The following is a 21,511-nucleotide window of genomic DNA, read 5'->3' on the forward strand; positions in this document are numbered from 1 at the left end:
ATTTAAGTAGATATTTAGGTTGAGTGACTGAATTATTGGTGGGGAAAACCATCATGTTGATATATTGACAAGGCATTATCTCAACCGTGCAGATTCCGATTCCTGATTCCAACAATCCAAAAGCACCCCCTAAAGCTTCTTATTGGATGCAGACAGCTAGTAGCAGCTATTTAGGAAAGTGTAAACGGAGGAATAAAATGAGCTTAATATAGCAAGGAGTGTTATTATCAAAACAGGGAGTGTAGATATCATCTTTGCACCTTCTTTACCAAACATACAAGGCATGCTGTCAAATGATGATCAGCTGGAATATATGAAAAGAAAGACATCCACACCATAGTATAATGCAAACAAGGTACATTAGATATATACACTGGCTGATCATAAATCTGGACCATCCATCCAATGGGACCACCGTCGTCGGCCTCAGGGTGACAATGTGACATTCACACAACCTGGGTTAATTTTGGTTGGGCTTTACCATAAATTCGGGTCAGGTTCGGGTTGAGTCCAATTCATTTTGTAACAAAAGCTCGACCCGACCCGACCCTACGCAAATTGTACCCCTACATAGGACAATCACATCGATACAATTTCCTGCACTAGATTTGATGATCCCTCATAATATAATGCAAATGAGGCGTCCAGAGCAATCTGAAACTTACACTTAAAAGATACCAGTGACCTGCCAAAACTGATCTTGAAAGAAATGCAATGAAGATTTACTGTATGGTATGAATGACCTTTAATCATACTATAATAGTCAGATAATTGTGTATCTATACAATGGGTGGAGAGACCAGAAAAGGAATAAAAATTTACTGAATGGTATAAATGACATTTAATCATACCATAATACTCAGATACTTGTGTACCTATACAGTGGGAGGAGAGACAAAAAAAGAGGGAGGCCTCAATGAAACAAGAACACTTGAATAAACGGGTAGAAGAAAAAATAAGCAAAATTCAGGCTTCTTTAAAGCAAGGATGTACTCATTGGATTAGCAAAGAAATGCTTTCGGCAAACCGATACTGGTTTTCTAAGGTCATACCTGAGAAGGCTTCCCAATATGGCTGGGGGTCCGCTGGAAATAGTTTGATGTATTTCCCTCACAATGAGGTTATTATCCAAAACCATCAGTTCCAAAAGCTTTCTGCAGCTCTGTATATAGTTCAAACCCTTCCGTTAGATGATTCACCGGCATGTATTTCAAAAAGATAAAAAGGAAAAAGGAAAAAGAAAAGAAAAGAAAAGAGAAACGAAAATAATCAGCATCAAAGAAACTTGGATCAAATCCTGAAAATAAGCCTAAGCATCTGTAACTGGAACCAACACCATTTTAGATTGCTAGTGAAATCTCTCATGGGCAGGGTAGCCTAGTCAAAATCTCGTCAACTTTCAAAATACCAGCACCCATTTGCATCGTAAAATCCTCAAGCAAATAAAGCTAAGCTTTTGTAACTGGTGTCAACAGTATTCTCAAATGCTAGAATGTGTTTGGTTGCACAAAAGCCAGGATAGCTTAAGGGTTTTGCTTGGCATTTTGATGCCGTGTCAGCAAAACCCCTTGTTTGGTTGCCAATATAGCATTGACACCTCAGGAGACTACCATTGCATGTCTACTAACGTGTCACCCTAGTCCCCTCCGTTATGAAATCCATGCCAAAATCAACAGAAAAAGTGGACTTTTCTTTGATATCCTCCCCCCCCCTCTCTCTCTCTCTCTCTCTCTCTCTCTCTCTCTCTCTCCTATATTGGTAATGCACCCCATACCACTACTCTATGAGGTTGACAACCAAAGACTACTTACCACTATTCTACGAGATAAGTTCCAGGTAAATCCAATGCTTATCTCCTCCTTGTTGACTACTTACACCACTAATCTACAAGGTAAATACTTGCAATGGATTCGTTGCAGGGTAACCAAGCCAGAATGCCATGATTTTTTTAAAAAACAAAGGAATCTGTATTCAGCCACATTTCTTTTATGTCGTGAATTTACTTCCTTTCCTGTTTCTCAGTTTTAAGTCTCTCAAATCTATTGGAAGGGAAAGTACAGGGCAAGAAGACCATATAAAAAACACTACCATGGGTTGCTGTTTCTTTTTTGAATGGTAAGGGACATCAAATGCTAATTGCCATTTCCCTGAAAAAAAATAATAATTTCCTACTATTGAAACATGGTAGCCTACCTGAGGATTCAGCACGTCCATTCGATGGATAAGGTCATCCTGTCATTACCATGAAATAAAAAAATCAGTTTAATCACAAATTTGCTAACAAATCATCATTCCTGAGAATGTTATGAAGCTCATTACAGTGAGCTGCTATCATTAGCTTCGAGGTGGCCAGACCTAATGTAACAGGCATAATCACATTTCTTATCCTTAAGAATTTGACAGTAAGCTTACCAACTTGGATCCTTTTTTTTTGCCAGACTGTAACATGGGAACTCATTAATTCATTTTTTTAATTTCCATACCCTTTTTTATCTTTTCGGCCTTTTGTAAATCTGTGATAAATGATATTTCCCAAGAGAAAGTACAAGAAGTAGTCCTTACCTCCAATATACCTGGATTTTGCATCACAGTTCCAAGAACACGCCGTGTAAGCGCCTTGAATACGATAGTGTTTGTGCTGCCATCCCCATTCAGCCATGGTAATATAGGCCATAACACCTGTTTATCACCTGAGGGAGTCATAAAATCTTCAAACCCAGTATCACCATCACTCTGCTGAGCTTCATTGCAGCGTTGAGCACCCTCATCTGGCAAACCAAGATTTGTTATTTTGTGCCCATCAAAGAGGTTCATATTAGTTTCCTTCTGTAAATTGCAGGCATTGCTGTTATTTTGTTGTGTAAGGGTCCTGGAGTTTTCGATATCTATCATCTGAGGCTTCATGTTGAAGGCTGGATGACCATCATGATAATCATCAGTGATTGATCCAAGAAAATACTTAGGTCCATATGAAGCATCAACTACACGGACACAATCGTAAGCGTTGACCTGCATAAACCTCCATATTAGTCAACCGGGAAGAGGTATCAATCTCTAAAATCAGATGGTATATCTGAAGTTCAACACCTTTTATCCAAGATACAGAGTGAATGCATGTAATCTGGTCAATGGTATTCATAAAAAATCAGTCTCTCATCAAATTGGTTGATTTACACACTAAAGATGCTTGAGCAATTTTCAGGTACTGAGAGATAGTCTGCTCAATGCATTCATTTCAGATTAACCAGCGCTGATTTACTGTTACTTGAAAAATCAAGGTGATATAGGGGGATTTCAACTCTAGACAGTGTCGGGCTTAAATGCCAATGTTACTTCAAAGCGTATTCATCAACAAACTTGATGTTTCCACAAAGGAGAGTTGCTCTAGAGCCACACTAATATTGATCCTTTAGCATAAAAATATCAATTGATAGGGTACACCAATAGACTTAGTTTCTTAACAGGTTGCAGATACAATCTCATTTTACAGGTCCTTTCTTTGATTCAGTATGCTTGAAATTAAAAACCACAAGGTACTAACCCCAAATGTATGGGGTTTCACCAAAAAGATAAATCAAATCTAACTACTATATATAAAGGCAAAATGATGGGTTAATGTGTTCCACCCTTTGCCAAAAATTCCGTCTATATCCCAGTTGTATTATGCCTATTCTCTTCAATAAGACGTTATGATATTACCTACTTTCTTTAGGGTAAAATCGTAATCTACATCTACATATATAAAGGCAGAATCTTGGGTTATTTTCTTCCACCCTTTGGCACAAAATGATGGGTTAATGTGTTCCACCCTTTGCCAGAAATTCCGTCTATATCCCAGTTGTATTATGCCTATTCTCTTCAATAAGACGTTATGATATTACCTACTTTCTTTAGGGTAAAATCGTAATCTACATCTACATATATAAAGGCAAAATCTTGGGTTATTTTCTTCCACCCTTTAGCAAAAATTCCATCTATATCCCAAGTGTATTATGCTTATTCTCTTGCATAAGACGTTATGATATTACCTACTTTCTTTAGGGTAAAATCGTAATCTACATACGAAAAGTACCGACACAGGGTACCTGTCTATGACAATTACGGAAAAAAGTACCAAGAAGAGGTAAAGACATATGACAATGACTAAAGAACTACTTGATAGTACTCATTCAGGACACTTGCAAAATATTGACGGATTCCGGGCAACTTAAGCGGAACAACAATTATGGAAACCTCTATCGATTGGAGGTCTAGGATCAACCTATGGAAATGATAATGATTTTATGGCCACAACCGATTGATGTTGTGTTCCATCACATGGATGGTTTGGATCAACCTATAACCCTCTATAGATCGGAGGGTTCGGATCAACCTATGAAAATTATTTTTGGGGCACCACCTATGCAGGCAGTGGCCCATCTAATGGACGGTTTGGATCATCCTATGGTACGGGCCATACAGTACATTTTAATAAAGTGAGGAGTGTGATCGTCAAAATACGGTGAGTAGTGTTATTACAAAATACAACCTATGGAAATGATTTTATGGGCACAACCGATTGATGTTGTGTTCCATCACATGGACGGTTTGGATCAACCTATAACCCTCTATAGATCGGAGGGTTTGGATCAACCTATGAAAATTATTTTTGGGGCACCACCTATGTAGGCAGTGGCCAAGTGGCCCATCTAATGGACGGTTTGGATCAACCTATGAAAATTATTTTTGGGGCACCACCTATGTAGGCAGTGGCCAAGTGGCCCATCTAATGGACGGTTTGGATCATCCTATGGTACGGGCCATACCGTACATTTTAATAAAGTGAGGAGTGCAATCATCAAATATGGTGAGTAGTGCTATTACAAAAACTTCGTTGTTTTTAGCGCTTCTTTATCAATGTTCATGTATTAATAATTTTTCTTTTACCTTTTGGCTATGGGGTAGATAGGCTATGGGATGTATTCCATATTACTTTCTTAAGAGGATGTCTTTCAAGGATTAATGCAATATTATGTTTGATTGACAAATGTTTAGAGCTTTTGGGAGCAATTACTGATATATTTAGCCTATTTACTTTCACCACCACCTCGCTCTATTTTCCATGTATTATAGCTTTTTCCCCTTTTTTTAAATCAACTTTTATTTTCTCTTTGAAACTATTGCTTATTTACTCTAAAAGTTATATTTTGACCATGCTTAATGGCACTTTGAGTTTTCTATATGTAATTCCTCCAAATATCGTGCTGATGTTCTTATGAATTTTTTTGAGCTTTATCCTTCTCCGGATTTCTTTTATATGATTTTTCATGTTTCAGATCTCTACAAGAAGAGTTTTTTCAACAATCATATGTCAGATCACTATTCGAGGGACATCATTTCAAGATTCAAGGATGGTGAGCAATCATGGATATGCCCGCAACGTATGATTTTTTTTCTCTTTTCTGGGTATCTTTGGATATAGTGTTCTCTTTTTGTTGGCTTTCATAGATTTAGGTTTTGGCTGACCATCCAGAGTAAATGTCCATCTAATTATATAGATGGATGCTTGGCTACTTTATTCCTATTTTGATTGATTGAAACTCTGTTTTTTTTTTCATTTCTTAAAGCGTTGTTTGTTATATTCTTAGTCTGAAATATGCAATGTATGATCTGAGAATTCCTTTGGATTATATTTGCATTCTGCTTGAATTGCTTTTATGAAGTTCAATAATCACATTATGTGGGCCACTTCATGCCAAAAACAAACCTTTCGCCATCCAAACGAGCCTTATAGAACTTAATTTGTGATTATTCTGACGGTAAATTGATTGCACGCATGACAAACACAAAGCTCCAATTAAGCCATTTTGAAATTTTAGTACAATATTAGATTACCACCTCATTTTAAACTATTTGAAGTGATAGTTGGATAAAGTAATACTGTTTTCCCTATCATATATCAATAGATCCTACGCAGTTGTTCCTTTTAATCCAGTCCAATATTAGATTGCCACTTCATGATTGCAACGCACGTGCATTTTTAGTAGTATATAAAATGTTAATTTCCCTTTTCCACAAAACAAAAGGTCAGTGCCAAATGACTTTGGAAATGCCCGTACTTTTTCTCATTTTTAGGCCATGTTTGGCAACCATGAATTTTTTTTCACGGAATATTAGCTTACCCAATGGTAAGGTAGGGAGGGAGACGAAGAGACGAGAGGGACTGAGGGAGGAGAGGTTGAGAAATGGCCGAAAAACATGGAAAAAAAACCCCACTCAAAACACAATTTATTTTTTCCCTGTTTTTCAGTCACTTCTCACCCTCTCTTTACACATGCCCTCTCAAGTTTCTCCTTTTACCACTCTCCCTACCCTTGTCTCACCACTTGATATACTAATATTCCATGGAGGAAAAAAAAATCATGGTAATATTTGTGGGGCCAATTGTGAGAGATAGGCCAGAGGCCGGAGAGACTTGAGAGGGTGGGAGTGAGGGGAGCATGCAAAGCTCCTTAAAATCAGGAAAACAAAAAACCAAACAGGATAAACTTCATCTTATCCTCTCATTTTTATCAGTAAGAAAGAAAGTATAGCTTTCCTACCTACATATTTTCTTTTCCCTAGTTTTTAGGGATTTTGATAACATCTCTACTCCCGCCCACTCAATTCTCTCCCTCTACTTCCATCTAAGTTCGACTCACAAATATTCCAAGGAATAATTTGTCATGGTTGCTAAACATGACCTAAGGGGAATTTGGTCAAACGCATAAATGGCGCATGATTATGGAACTAACAAGGAATCAGAGCTATGGACTCTAATACCAATATCAATGCAAAACTAGGGTCTGCGGATCAATATTTGTTAACTTAGGAGCACAAAGAAATGATTTTTAATTCAGATTAATAGCAACTTACATTCCCAAATCGAAATAAGTAGCACATAATAATCAAGACGACTAGAATTTTCAAAAAATCCAAACCTTTAAAATTAATTCATCAATAGAATTCAACTTATATAATTAAAAGTTCCGACAATAGGTTCTAACCAAAAGAAAATCAACTAAAAAACAAGGAAGTCATAACTCAATAAAAATCTATCAAACAAATCAAATCAAACAATTAATAACTAGCAACAACCCAATAAGTGTTTAACAAGATATAAGGCTAATGGGGTTGATAGGCTTAGGGTATGAAGCTGGGAAATAAGATGAGAGAAAGATTATGGTTAAGGTTGAAGGGAAAAGTCCAGAGAAATATGGGAGGTTAACAAGAAAATAAATAATGGATTCATATCGGGGATGATGTGTTGTGCTTGGGGTGCCGTCTTGCTGCCAAGAGGGGGAAGAGGGATGTCTAAAGTATAGAAGTACGAGAGAGAGAGAGAGAGAGAGAGAGAGAGAGAGAGAACAAAGATCAAGATCAAGATCAAGATCTGTTAAAGTATAAAAGATAAATAATGCCTTTCTCCAACAGCTTAAGCTTTTAGAGTTGGTTAGTTAACATGGTATCAGAGCCAAAGGTCTCGAGTTCAAACTTCCCGGATAGCAAAAAATTCACATGAGATGGTCGGCCCAAAGTGGGACCACATGTGCCACGTGTTTGCCAAGTGGGCCACACATGCGGGGGAGTGTTAAAGTATAAAAGATAAATAACGCCTTTCTCCAACAGCTTAAGCTTTTAGAGAAGTTGGTTAGTTAACAAGATCAAAGAGAGGAAATATAGGAGCAGAAAGGGAAGTAGTTTATGAACCCAATAGAGAGGGAAGTAGTTTAAGAAACCAACCGATGGGGAAGGGGTTTATGAACCTAAGAGGGAACAATTTATGAAACCAACTGAGGGGTGAAAATAAAAGTAGATGGAGAAAAGGAGAAAAAAGAGAAATGCTATTATAAAGAAAGAGAGGGGAGTGTAAGAAAAGAATGTAAGGGAGGAAGATGGTGCGATGCGTAGAGGAAGGTGAGGGGAGAACAAGAGAAATAGGGAAAGAAGTAGTGAGGTGGGAATGAGAGAGAAGAAAGGGTGGAAATACATTAGAGAGAGAGAGAGAGAGACAGGGAGGAAAAGGGGAGGGAGATAGATTGGGTGAGAGGAGAGGGAGAGAAGGTAATCAATTGGTGGGAGAAAGAGAGGGGAGGGAAGATCGACCAGAGGAGAGGGTTCTCTTTCCCATTTTCTAATATTGGTGCTTTGGTGAGAGTTCATATATAACAATGATTTGTGGACACAGACACGGGTGTCGCCTGTTGACACGGACACGAGTGTCGGACACGGCAACCTCCCAAAATTTAGAAACGGGGACACGGCTAAAATAGAAAGTACATACAATCTTGATTTGTGGACATAGATTCGTGTGCCGAGTTTCAACATGGATACGAGGTACCTAACATGGAAACCCCTAAAATTCTAGAAATACTGGCACACTCATACACGTATATAAATATCAAGTTATTGACACTTCTAGTAGTACACTTCAAAGTGTCAAAAGGAGTGTCGACACGTGTGGACACAGGTGTCGTGTGGACACGACACAACACATGTGTCAGCAGTACATTTAAGTAAATTCAAAGTGTCGGCCAAATCATGGGAAAAGTGTTTGTGAGCTAGAGCTCATAAGCTTATATGAGCTAGAACTCACAAACATAGGGGGCCCACATTGTTTGGATGATCCAAAGCATTCATTTGATAGGCCCTGATGTAGATAGGGTGTGCCCAAAAAATAGCTTCATAGGATCATCCTAACCCTTCCATTTGTGAAAGTTAAATGGACGGGTATAAACCTCCATAAATCTGCCCATTTTTAAACTTCACAAATGGAAGGGTTAGGATGATCCTATGAAGCTGATTTTTTAGGCACACCCTATCTATATGAGGGCCTATCAAATGAATGCTTTGGATCATCCAAACAATGTAGGCCCCCTGTGTTTGTGAGCTCTAGCTCACAAACACTTTTCCCATATATATATATATATATATATATATATATATATATATATATATATATATATATATATAGAGAGAGAGAGAGAGAGAGAGAGAGAGAGAGAGGAAAAGGATTGTGCACTCGAGCGCACCAAGATTATGGTGCACTCGAGAGCACCAAACACATGGGTCCCACATTTTTTGTGTTGATCAAAACCATTTATTTGCAAGGCCCCATCACAGATAGGGTGTGTAGAAAAAATCAGGTCCATTGGATCATGCTAACCCCTCCAAAAGTGGAGGGCAAAAATGGGAAGATTTGTTGCAAACGGTGTCTGTCCATTTTGACCTCCACAAATGGATGGGTTAGGATGATCCTATGGAGCTAATTTTTTGTACATACCCCATCTATGTAAGGGCCTTTCAAATGAATGCTTTGGATCATCCTAGCAAAGTGGGCCCACATGAATTTGGGGCCCTCGAGCGCACCTAAGCTTGGTGCGCTCGAGCGCACAATCCTTTTCCTCACACACACACACACACACACACACATATATATATATATATATATATATATGAGAAAAGGGTTCCCCTGCTATCGTTAGCAGCTAGCTTAGCTGCTAACGTTAGCATAAAACAAGGGTGGGCCATGTTATGCCTAAAATTCGAAACGATACGGCAGTGACAAAAGAGCTAATCTGGCGGGCTCAAGGGGCTGAGCTGAAGGAATTAAGCCCTGCACAAGAGCGCACGAGGTCAGAAGACCAACCCGGAGTCGTTGCTCCAGACGGGCTCTTCGACACTCAAGTCAGTATGAACAGAAGTGCAGAGCCAGAACTTTAAAAGTAGTAGTTCAAAAGTTATTACCCTTCTCTTTTAGCCTTAGGGGGCCTTTTATAGAGAGAGCCCTGGGGTGGTTGAATTATCTACCCCAGGACAGGTGTCGGCCCATTTGTGGGTTTAGGTTTACCCAGTGTTTAAAAACGCGTTGACTCGGCTCGGAACTAGGCCGAGTCGACGCGGATTGGTGGTGACCGCGTCATGGAGCCATGAACTCGGCGAGTCCATGCCATCTCGGTCGACTTCAAGCCGAGTCAAACACAAATCCAACTTTTTCCAAGAAAAAAAAAGGAGATAATATGTCACTTTCTCTTAATTATCAAGGTAAGTGTGTTGCATGCCTGCACATAGTAGACTAAGCTGGAGGCATAAAGGTGACTCTACCTGATAGCTATTCCATCATGAAGTATGTGTTGTCAACATCATAACAGTTTTGTCTTAAAGCTGGCATCCCTCTCCTCTTTCTCACTCTCACCTGTCATTTTGATAATGCCGCCACAAGTATTATTTTGCAGGGGGTATGATTTGATGGGTCATCAAATGGACGGTTTGGATCTTGGGATCATCCTACAGTGTGTGTAGTTGCATAGTCTAGAGTTTTTTCATAAAGTGCAGCACTGCCCATGCCATAGGATAATCCAAACCATCCATTCGATGCATCACATATAGTCCAGAATTTTTCCAAAAAGTGGTGTAATGCCCATACTTTAGGATGATCCAAACCGTCCATTTGATCCGTCACATCTTGTATTTTTTCATTTATATTTTATAAAAAATTATAACTAAGCCGCGTCGACCGCGTTCTTGGCATTGTCCGCGTCGAGTCGACTAGGTTTTTCTTCGGCCGCATTCCGCGTCGCATCCGCGTTTTTAAACACTGGGTTTACCTGCTCTTGGCAGATTACCAAACTACCCTTGGGTAGGTGCTGAATTTGTGGTGGGCCCTTTGAGGACCACGTGTCGACAGCTAATTGGTTGCTGCTTTTCATACCCCATCAGTTGCCCCCCAGTTCTCCAAGTCATTGTAGTGACTTGGGGAAGTGTGAGAGGTTGGATGAGCCAGTGTTCGGGACGAAGAACACCGGCCAGCTTTTGCCCAACCCGGGATGGCCAGAAATACAAATTAAAAAGATCTGTCCGGCCAGGCATTCTGCACGGCCTGGGACGGCCAGAAACTCGAAGTGAAATCTATCCGGCCAAGCCTCGCGCACGGCCTGGAACGGCCAAAAACTCAAAGTGAAATCTGTCCGGCCAAGCCTTATGTACGGCCTGGGACGGCAAGAAACTTGAAGTGAAATCTGTCCGGCCAAGGCTTGTGCACGGCCTGGGACGACTAGATTTTTGAAGTGAAATCTGCCCGGTCAAGCCTTCTGTACGGCCTGGGACGGCCAGAAACTTGAAGTGAAATCTGTCCGGCCAAGGCTTGTGCACGGCTTGGGACGACCAGATTTTTGAAGTGAAATCTACCCGGTCAAGCCTTCTGTATGGCCTGGGACGGCCAGAAACTTGAAGTGAAACCTGTCCGGCCAAGGCTTCTGTACGGCCTGGGACGGCCAAAAACTTGAAGTGAAATCTGTCCGGCCAAGGCTTGGGCACGGCGTGGGACGACCTGATTTTTGTCGTTTTGTGAAATGCGTCATATCTTGGCCGGCTTGGGACGACCAGATTTTTGTCATTTTGTGAGACGCATCATATCCTGGCCGGCTTAGGACAACCATATTTTTGTCGTTTTGTGAGACGCGTCATATCCTGGCCGGCTTGGGACGACCAGATTTTTTTCGTTTGGTGAAACGCGTCATATCCTGGCAGGCTTGGGACGACCAGATTTTTGTCGTATTGTGAGACGCGTCATATCCTGGCCGGCTTGGGACAACCAGATTTTTATCGTTTTGTGAGACGCGTCATATCCTGGCCGGCTTGGGACGACCAGATTTTTGTCGTTTTGTGAAACGCGTCATATCCTGGCCGGCCTGGGACGACCAGATTTTTGTCGTTTTGTGAAACGCGTCATATCCTGGCCGGCTTGGGACGAGAAGGTGCATATGTAGTCTATATACGTACCCTTATACGCATAAGCATACTTGCCTCGCGGTGTATGCCCTTCATTAATGAGGGACACGTGGCACCACCTAGTTCATGAACACGAACCGCCTCAAGCCTCAAGGCTATAAGAAGAGGTTTTCACCCTTTACTTTTCACTTTCACTTTTTACTCCTGCCTTTTTTTGCTTTGCCTGTCCGGCTCTTGTAGGTTGCGACTCGTGAAATAGGAGCCTCTCTTCTGATCGGTAATTTCCTTTAGCGCGTCTTTATTTGATTCTTTTTCTACGTCCTTTATGTCCAGTAGTACTACTAGTTCTGAGTCCGGTTCTAGGTCGTCTTCAGGGGAGTCCGCATCTTCTAATAGTGCAGGGTCTAGTTCGTCGGAGAGGACCCAAATTAATCCGACCAGGATTCCCGGCCCCTATATGGCAAGCCCTAGTATTAGCGTAGTTGCTCTTGATGAGCCCGTAGATAGCGGAGACGATGTGATTTTAGACTTAAACACCACCCCGGTCCAAATGGGCAGCTTCTACCAGGCATAGGCGAGTGAAGGTAGTGACGCTGCTGAGGAGTCCACCACATTCATTCCGGGCCAGGCTGTTCAGGTTGAGGGTGGCAATAGAGGGGGATAGGACTTGTAACGACAGTACCGACGTCTGTATTTACGACGAGTCGTTAAGAGCCGAGCTCAGGTTCCCTTTGCACCCTTTCTTCGCCGCAGTCCTCCGATATTACGGTCTGGCTCCGGCTCAGGTCGCGCCGAACTCATGGAGGACGCTGGTCGGGTTTACGTACCTCGTCCAGGGCCGGCTCCAAAGAAGCTTGACCATACCGTTGTTCCGCATGTGCGTGCACCTGAAGAGGCTTAAGGACGGAGGTTGGATTTACATCAGCCAACGTCCTGAGGTGAAGATGATTACTGGCATTCCAACCTCCATACATCTATGGAAGAACAGGTTCTTCTTCGTCGAGGACAGCGAGTTTGCCGAGCCCTGGCCGGTTCCTTTAAAATGGGACACCCCTGATACACTTGTGTTGAGCCGCAAGCCGCTCTCAGAGGGCGAGAATATGATAACATTCGCTCTGGTTTGTGAGGAGTTGCAACGGGAGGGCCTGATTCATTGTGTGGACTTCTCTAGGGAAGAGGTTCTGTTCGGGCTCGGCATTAGTACTGCGACCCCGGCACATATGTGGCTAGTCTTGCTCTTGAGTTTCCCTTTCCTTCCTTTGTTTCTGACGGTTTTCTTCGTTTGAATTTCAACGGTTTTCTTCTTTTGAATTTCAGAGACGCAGAAACAGTCCACGCTGGAGAAGGTGAGGCAAAGTGCCTTTGGCAGGGGCCAGGGCCAAAAAAGGAAGGCCCCAGAGATTTCCAGTCCCACACCAGTCTAGGACGTGCCGCCCAGATTTAGCAAGCCGACAACGGTGAAAATTGTTGGTGCCTATGGCCGGGGAGCGGGATCCTCGAAGTCGGGGGCGCGTCTCTCGGCGTCCAATCCACCCCCACAAGGCCCTGGGACAACGTTTTTCGGCCCAACTGGGCCGTCCAGAAGAACGACACTGGCTTGGGTGATAGCCGAGTAGCCAGGGAAATTATCACCAAGGGCCTGCTGGAGCAGGACAAGCTCCAAGTTCTGAACGAGCCTCCAGACACGGCCGATGAGGCCATGTTCTCTTCACTCTACCAGGTATTTTTTTTTCTGGTCTGGCTCATGTCTTTTCGTTGGGCCGCAGATCAGATGCTACTACAATGACATCCGCGCGAAGAGTCGAAAATTTTCTCTCGCAATCACCCAATCAGAGGAAGAGAATGGCAAGTTAAAGCAGGAGGCTGCCGAGCTTAACAGGTCCATTTAGGACAGAGACAAGGAGATCAATAGGCTTAAGGCTGAGATGGAAGCCCAGAAGCAGAAGGCCGTTGACGCCCTCAATCAACAGAGGGAGAGAGCTAGGGAAAGGCAGAAAGAGGCCGTAAAGGGGGCCGTGCAGAAGAACGAGGATGAACTCGTTAGTTTGTCCACTGAATCCTACAAGTTGGGGTTCATGGATTGCCTTGAGCAGGTCAAGGGATCCAACCCGAATGTCAGCCTGGAGGGCCTCGTTCTGCCTGAGCCGGTGGCCAAGGAGCATGCCGCCCTCCCAGCAGATGATGACCCCGAGGCAAATCCTCTGTGCGATGGTGGCCATGGGGAGCCTTGAAGCCCCCATCCTTCTCCTGTTTGGCACAATTTCTGGATTCTCTCTTTCTCTTTTTTTTTGTAATGGCCCTTGGAGGCCAATCTTTGTAATGGCCCTTGGAGGCCCAACTTTTGTAATGGCCTTTGAAGGCCCAACTTTTCTATGAATAGAAGGTACATTTTGTTATCCATTGCTTCTACTCATGTTTGCCCTCTGACTAACACTGACTAGTCCAGCACTGTGGGCCAACAACACTTCTTAACCCAGCCTGTTTTCTATCAGAAGTGCGAATCCAGTTCTTTTGAGACGAACCAGGGCAAACCAATCAGCAGATACAAGCTTTATTGAACTTGGATTGTTGCAGGGGCTTGGTTTTCTGCCTGGGCCCGTTCCTGACCAGAAGTGCGCTTCCGGTCTTTGTGGAGACGAACTGAGGTGAACCAAGCGGCGAGTATCCAAGTTTTATTGAACTTGGATTTTTACAGGGGTTTGGTTTTCTACCCGGGCCCGTTCCTGATCAGAACTGCACTTCCGGTCTTTGTGGAGACGAACCGGGATGAACCAAGCGGCGAGTATCCAAGTATTATTGAACTTGGATTTTTGCAGAGGTTTGGTTTTCTGCCCGGGCCCGTTCCTGACCAGAAGTGCACTTCCGGTCTTTGTGGAGACGAACCGGGGTGAACCAAGCGGCGAGTATCCAAGTTTTATTGAACTTGGATTTTTGCAGGGGTTTGGTTTTCTGCCCGGGCCCGTTCCTGACCAGAAGTACGCTTCCGGCCTTTGTGGAGACGAACCGGGGTGAACCAAGCCGCGAGTATCCAAGTTTTATTGAACTTGAATTTTTGCAGGGGTTTGGTTTTTTGCATTAGCCCGTTCCTGACCAGAAGTGCGCTTCCGGTCTTTGTGGAGACGAACCGGGCTGAACCAAGCGGCAAGTATCCAAGTTTTATTGAACTTGGATTTTTGCAGGGGTTTGGTTTTCTACCCGGGCCCGTTCCTGACCAGAAGTGTGCTTCCGGTCTTTGTGGAGACGAACCGGGGTGAACCAAGCATGATCAGAGACAAAGAACTCGGAGCTTGCAAAGAAACAGTAGCCTTTTCGTTATCCACATCTAGGCGTAATTACAACGGCAACCGCTTTTGCACCAAGTGGCAGGCTATTGGTAGTATTTTCTGAGATTCTTCGAGTTCCAGGCATGGCGTAGTAGGTGCTCGCCAAGCGTCTCCAGTTTCTAGCTCCCTCGGCGAACGACTTCTTTCACTCGGTACGGCCCCTCCCAGGTCGGGGAGAGTTTGCCTACCTTCTTTGGTTGAGAGATGGCGGCCTTCCTCAAGACTAAATCGCCTGCTCGGAACTCTCTTGGACGTATTCCCATGTCGTGATAGTTACACTTTCTGCTTGTAGGCCACGACCCTGATTCGGGATTCTTCCCGGGCTTCTTCCAGAAAGTCGAGGTTTGCACGGAGACCGTCCCCGTTGAGGTGCTCGTTGAAGTTGGCGACACGGGAAGATGGGACACCAACGTCGATGGGTATTACTGCCTCAGTACCAAAGTACAGGTTGAAGGGCGACTCCCTCGTCGTGGTGAGGGGTAGTATGATACGCCCATAGGACGTGATAAAGTTCATTAGCCCACCTGCCTGCCTTCACATCCAATCTTTTCTTGATCCCCTGGAGCAAGATTCTGTTCGTAACTTCAGTCTGCCCATTCGTCTAAGGGTGTGCCACGGAGGTGAACCTTTGTTCGATTTTCAAGTCCGAGCAGAATTTTGGAAAGTTCCGGCAATCGAATTGTCGGTCGTTGTCCGTTATCAAGACGCGGAGTATCCCAAATCTGCAAACAACGGACTTCCAAAAGAAGGTCTGCACATTTTGCTCCGTGATCTGGGCTAGAGGTTCAGCCTCCACCCACTTTGCAAAGTAGTCTATCGCGACTACGACAAACTCACGTCTCCCTGAGGCTGGTGGAAAGGGGCCTAAAATGTCCATCCCCCATACTGCGAAGGGGAGTGGACTGATGATTGGGGCCATTGGTACAGTCGGTTGATGTATGGTGGGAGAGAATTTTTGGCATCTCTCGCACTTTTTGACTAGGTCCAAGGCGTCTGGTCTCAAAGTTGGCCAGTACAGGCCTCTCAATAGAACTTTGATGGCAAGGGCCTTGCCCCCTAAGTGTTCTCTGCAAATTCCTTTGTGGGTTTCCTGTAGAGTGTATGCGGCATCGCTTGGCTGTAGGCATTTCAGGTACAGAAGGGTGTACGACCTTTTGTACAGGCTCTCATCATCTAGGGAAAACCTTGCTGCTCTCTGTATCACTTTTCGGGCTTCCTTCTTTTCTTCAGGAAGCTTCCCACTACGCAGGTAATCAGTGATCTCGTCCATCCAGCATGGCTCGCGCTCGACCTGCATTATTTCCACGGCCTCGTTATCAATACTGGACTTCTTCAGAAACTCCATATATATATTCCCGAGAGCGGTGTAACTGGATGCTGTTAGTTTGGATAGCACGTCTGCTTTCGCATTTTCTATTCTTGGGATTCTGGCGACCTCGAAGCTTTTGAATTTGCTAGTTAGCTGGCGGACCTTGGAAAGGTATTTAATCATGCGCTCGTCGCGGGCCTCGTAGACTCCCTGGATCTGGTTCGCGACCAGTTGGGAGTCGCAATACGCCTTCAGCCTTTTGGCACGGGTCTGGGCCGCCAGGTTCATTCCGGCGATGAGAGCTTCGTATTCTGCCTCGTTGTTGGACGCACGGAATCCGAACCTTAGTGCGTAGTCCAGAACAAAATTTTCAGTCCCTGTGAGAACCAGGCCGGCCCCACAACCAGTCTTCTTTGAAGACCCGTCCACATATACTTCCCAGAGCTGCTCATCGGACGGCGGATTCTGCTCTGCTGGTGCGTGGATGCTTTCTGTTCTTACAGGTTCAGTTTCAACTCCTTCTCGCTCTCCGGGTGTAGTTATCTCTTCAACTACCGGTGTTTGGACAGCTTCGAGTGCGATGCTTTGCCGGGGGATGGTGCACTCGGCTACGAAGTCTGCTAGCACTTGGGCTTTTAACGCCGGCCTGGGCAAATATTGGATATCGAATTCACTCAACTCCACGGCCCACTTCACAAGTCGCCCTGAGGTGTCCGGCCTGTGGAGAACCTGTCTGAGTGGTTGATCGGTTAAGACTTTTATTGTGTGGGCTTGAAAATACGGCCTCAGTTTTCTGGCCGCCATGATGAGAGCATAGGCCAACTTTTCTACTCGCTGGTATCTGATCTCAGCATCATGTAGGACCTTGCTGACATAGTTGATTGGTTTCTGCTGGTTGTGCTCTTCTCGAATTAGAATGGCCGCCAGTGCCAAAGGACTTACCGATAGGTGCAGGAGTAGCTCTTCTCCCGATTCCGGTTTAGTCAGCAACGGCGGGGAGGATAAGTACTGCTTCAGCTCCTCGAACGCAACTTGACACTCCGGTGTCCAGGGTGCTGTTTTGATTCCCTTTACTGCGTTGAAGAAAGGCAAGCATCTTTCTGCAGATTTTGAGACAAAGCGTCCCAGTGCAGCAATCATTCCGGTTAGCCGCTGCACCTCTCTAATAGTCTTTGGTGGAGTGAGCTCCACTACCACCTTGATCTTCTCCGGGTTTGCTTCTATTCCTCTTTGGCTCACCATGAACCCCAGGAATTTTCTAGCGCCAACACCAAAAGTACATTTTGTCGGGTTAAGTTTCATGTTATGCTCTTTTAGGACATGGAACGTCTCTTTCAGGTCGGAAACATGATCTTTCGCGCCCTGGCTCTTGACCAGCATATCATCCACGTATACTTCCATGTTGCGCCCAATCTGTTCTCTGAAGAGCTTGTTTACAAGCCTCTGGTATGTTGCTCCGGCATTTTTCAGACCGAAGGGCATAACACGGTAACAGTAGGTTCCCTGGTCCATTACAAAGGATGTTTTTGGTATATCTGATTCATACATTCTGATCTGATTGTATCCGGAAAAGGCGTCCATGAAGCTCAGAACTTCGTGACCAGCGGTGGCGTCTATCAACTGATCGATCTTTGGGAGTGGATAGCTGTCATTGGGACAGGCTTTGTTTAAGTCGGTGAAGTCAACGCAGGTCCTCCACTTCTCGTTGGCTTTCTTTACCAGGACCACGTTTGCCAGCCAGTCCGGACATTGAATTTCTAGAATGAAGTCAGCCCTCAAGAGCCTCTTCACTTCTTCCTTGATCGCTTGGCGCCTCTCCAGGGCGAAGTGTCTCCTCTTTTGCTTCACAGGTCTGCAGGTGGGGTCAACACCGAGTCTGTGCGTGCTGATCTCCGGATCTATGCCAGGTATGTCTGCGGGAGCCCATGCGAAGACGTCTGCGTTGTCCGGAAGAAACTAGGTGAGGTTCTGCCGGGTGCTACTATCTAAGGAGGAGCCGATTTGAATGACCTTCTCGCTATCGCTTTCGCACAAAGGAATGGAGATGAGGTCTTCGGCTGGTTCATTCACCTGGGCTTTGTCTCTCAGATCAAGTACCTCAATCGGCAGCAATTCTGATGCATTTTTGCCTTTGAGTGCCATGGCATAGCACTCCCTGGACTGTGGTTGATCTCCTCTGACTTCTCTCACGCCGTTTGGCGTTATAAACTTCATTTTCTGGTGATATGCTGAGGCAACGGCCCGGATGAGGTTCTGGCCGGGTCGTCCCAAGATAGCGTTATAGACCGAAGTGGCCCTCACTACCAGGAAGTTGACCATTATGAAAGCTTGACAGGGCGGTTCCCCTACGAGGACTGGGAGTTCAATCTGTCGTTCCACTTTAACAATTTCCCCCGAGAAACCGAACAAATCGGAGTTCGCCGGCTTCAAGCGGTCATCTCCTATCATCATCTGGCTAAAAGCATGGTAATAGAGTATGTCGGCCGAACTCCCATTATCAACAAGGGTTTTCTTTAACTCCTAGTTAGCGACGAGCATAGTTATGACCAGGGCGTCGTCATGGGGCAGTATCAAGCTGTCGAGATCCTCATCTGAGAAGGAGATCTGATTCTCTGTCTTCATCTTTTTGCTGCCTGTGTGCACGGCATTGACTCTGCGAGCATAGGCACGGCATTGACTCTGCGAGCATAGGCCTTTCGAGCGCTTGATGATGTACCTCCGGCGGCTGGTCCCCCCATAATGGTGTTTATGACCCCATTAGGCTGGGATCGGCGCACCTCGGGCCGTGGGCTTGCCGGTGGAAGAGATTTGTTCCGCACAGGAGACGGCGGGGGTCGTCGAGGACTTTGTCCATGAGGGCTTCTCCCCCTGCGCTCTCTTCCGTTGCCGTTATTTTTAACATACCTTTTTAAGTACTCCCGATTGATCAGCAGCTCGATTTCTTCTTTGAGGTGCTAGCACTCATCGGTGTCCTGCCCGTGGTCCCTATGGAACCGACAATACTTCGACTTGTCCCCCTTGTTTCCTTTTGAGATCATTCTGGCTGGCCACCTCACGAATTCTTCTCCCTTGATTGCGGCCAATATGTGTTTCTTGGAGGTGTTGAGGGGGGTGTAATTTTCTTCCCTCCTCTGGGGGGATCTCTCTCTCCTTGGGGCTTTATCGTCCCTACGCTGCTTGGTAGGGTTCTTTCCTTCAGAGGTTCTCCTCCGGTTTGAATCTAAGGCAGCGAGCGTTTCCTCCACGGATATGTACTCCTCGCCCCCTGCCATCAGATCTGCCAGTGAATGCGGATTTCGGTGGGCAACTGCTCGTCGGAAGTCCTTGGACTTGGCGCCCGCGAGGAGCGCATTTGCGGCGGCTGAAGGATCCAAGTTTGGTACCTGGAGGACCTCTCTGTTGAAACGACTCACGAATGTTTTTAGAGGTCCGTTATCCTCCTGCCGCAGGGCCATTAGGGATGTTGTTGTTTTCCTTGGCCTCCGGCTGCTCGTGAAAAGGCAGACCAGATCATCCCCAAAGTCGTCGAAGTTGCTGATGGAGTTTGGCTTAATCCGCGAGTACCAGTCTCGCGCCGCACCCGTTAGGGTGGTGGGGAAGGCCCTGCAGAGAAAACCATCAGAAGCGCCGTGGAGGAGCATCATTGTTCGAAACGTCTCCAGATGGTCGACCGGGTCAGTGGTTCCATCATATTGCGGAACAGGTGGCATTTTGAACCCTTTGGGCACTGGCGCGCTCATAACACTATCTGTGAACGGTGGTCTGCTCGAGAATGTCTTTGAAGTAGGCTTGCCTTGATCTTTCGCCAGTTCTTCTATTCGGTGGTCTATTTCTTCAATCCTTCTCAGCATTGGGTCGGCGACCTTGTCCACTCGGCCCGCGGATCTATTTTTCTCTACTGAGGGGCTCGCAGCAGAGCCGGAATGACTTCCCGAACTCCTTCGATGATGCCGGGATCTTTCCCACGGTGCACGGTCCTCCTTGGCTCGGTGCTTTTGCGCGGATCGAGATCGTGACCTCCGGCGGTGGTGAGGCTCTGTATGGGCATGCCTGGTTCTGGAATGATAGATTCGCCCTGTGGAGTGGTGCGTCCGGTCTCTACTGGGATGTGCTGGCTCCCCCCTGTGGGCATTCAACCATTCTTGTACAGGTTGCGGAGCCTCCGGGGGATGCTGGGGAGGCGCTTGGATTAGATTTTGGTATTGACCAACAAGAGTAGTCATCTCTTGAAAGAGAGCTTGGACTTGTTCGGGAGTAGGAGCCATTATCTGTGAGGCCATTCGTTCGCTCCGAATCCTGCGAGGCGCTTCAGCTCGGGTCGTCCGAGCGGTTGGTACCCGGGCACTCCTCCGTCCTGCCATTTTGTAAAGGGGAATTTGAACAGCTTTTAGTTCAGAGTCCCACGGATGGCGCCAATCTGTTATGCCTTAAAATTGGTAACAGATACGGCAGTGACGAAAGAGCTGATCTAACAGGCTCAAGGGGCTGAGCTGTAGGAATTAAGCCCTGCACAAGAGCGCACGAGGTCAGAAGACCAACCCGGAGTCGTTGCTCCGGACGGGCCCTTCGACACTCAAGTCAGTATGAACAGAAGTGCAGAGCCAGAACTTTAAAAGTGGTAGTTCAGAAGTTATTACCCTTCTCTTTGAGCCTTAGGGGGCCTTTTATAGAGAGAGCCCTTGGGTGGTTGAATTACCTACCCCAGGACAGGTGTCGGCCCATTTGTGGGTTTAGGTTTACGTGCTCTTGGCAGATTACCAAACTACCTTTGGGTAGGTGCTGAATTTGTGGTGGGCCCTTTGAGGACCACGTGTCGACAGCTAATTGGTTGCTGCTTTTCATACCCATCAGGCCACATTGTTGGGATGATCCTAAGCATTCATTTGAAAGGCCCCATCATGGATGGGGTGTGTACCAAAAATCAGCTTCATTGGATCATCATAGGATGTCCATTTGTGGGGGTGAAAATGGATAGATACTCTTTGTCCACTAATCTACCCATTTTTTCACCCCACAAATGGACACCCTAAGATGATCCAATGGAGCTGATTTTTTGTGGACACCCTATCCATGAAAGGGCCTTCCAAATGAATGATTTGGATCCCCCCAACAATGTGGGCCCACCTTGTTT

General features: G+C 45.3%; 1 protein-coding gene across 3 annotated transcripts in view; it reads right to left on the bottom strand.

Annotated features, from left to right (window-relative positions):
* Positions 1 to 700: 700 nt before the first annotated feature.
* LOC143849324 (uncharacterized) overlaps positions 701 to 21,511 on the bottom strand; it is a 43,209-nt gene continuing 22,398 nt past the window's right edge. Inside the window, exons 15-17 of one of the 3 annotated variants that reach the window (XM_077358311.1) lie at positions 2,563 to 3,009; positions 2,194 to 2,232; positions 701 to 1,162 (exon numbers count right to left, since the gene is read on the bottom strand). In XM_077358311.1, coding sequence (XP_077214426.1) covers positions 977 to 1,162; positions 2,194 to 2,232; positions 2,563 to 3,009 — 672 coding nt within the window. In that variant the 3' untranslated portion in view covers positions 701 to 976. The remainder of the gene's footprint in view (positions 1,163 to 2,193; positions 2,233 to 2,562; positions 3,010 to 21,511) is intronic. The other 2 variants (XM_077358312.1, XM_077358313.1) reach the window with 2 other exon arrangements.

Source organism: Tasmannia lanceolata, unplaced genomic scaffold (genome assembly GCF_043159265.1).
Source record: "Tasmannia lanceolata isolate RefF3 unplaced genomic scaffold, GAP_Taslan_0.1 ptg000018l, whole genome shotgun sequence".
Taxonomy (NCBI): Eukaryota; Viridiplantae; Streptophyta; class Magnoliopsida; order Canellales; family Winteraceae; genus Tasmannia; species Tasmannia lanceolata.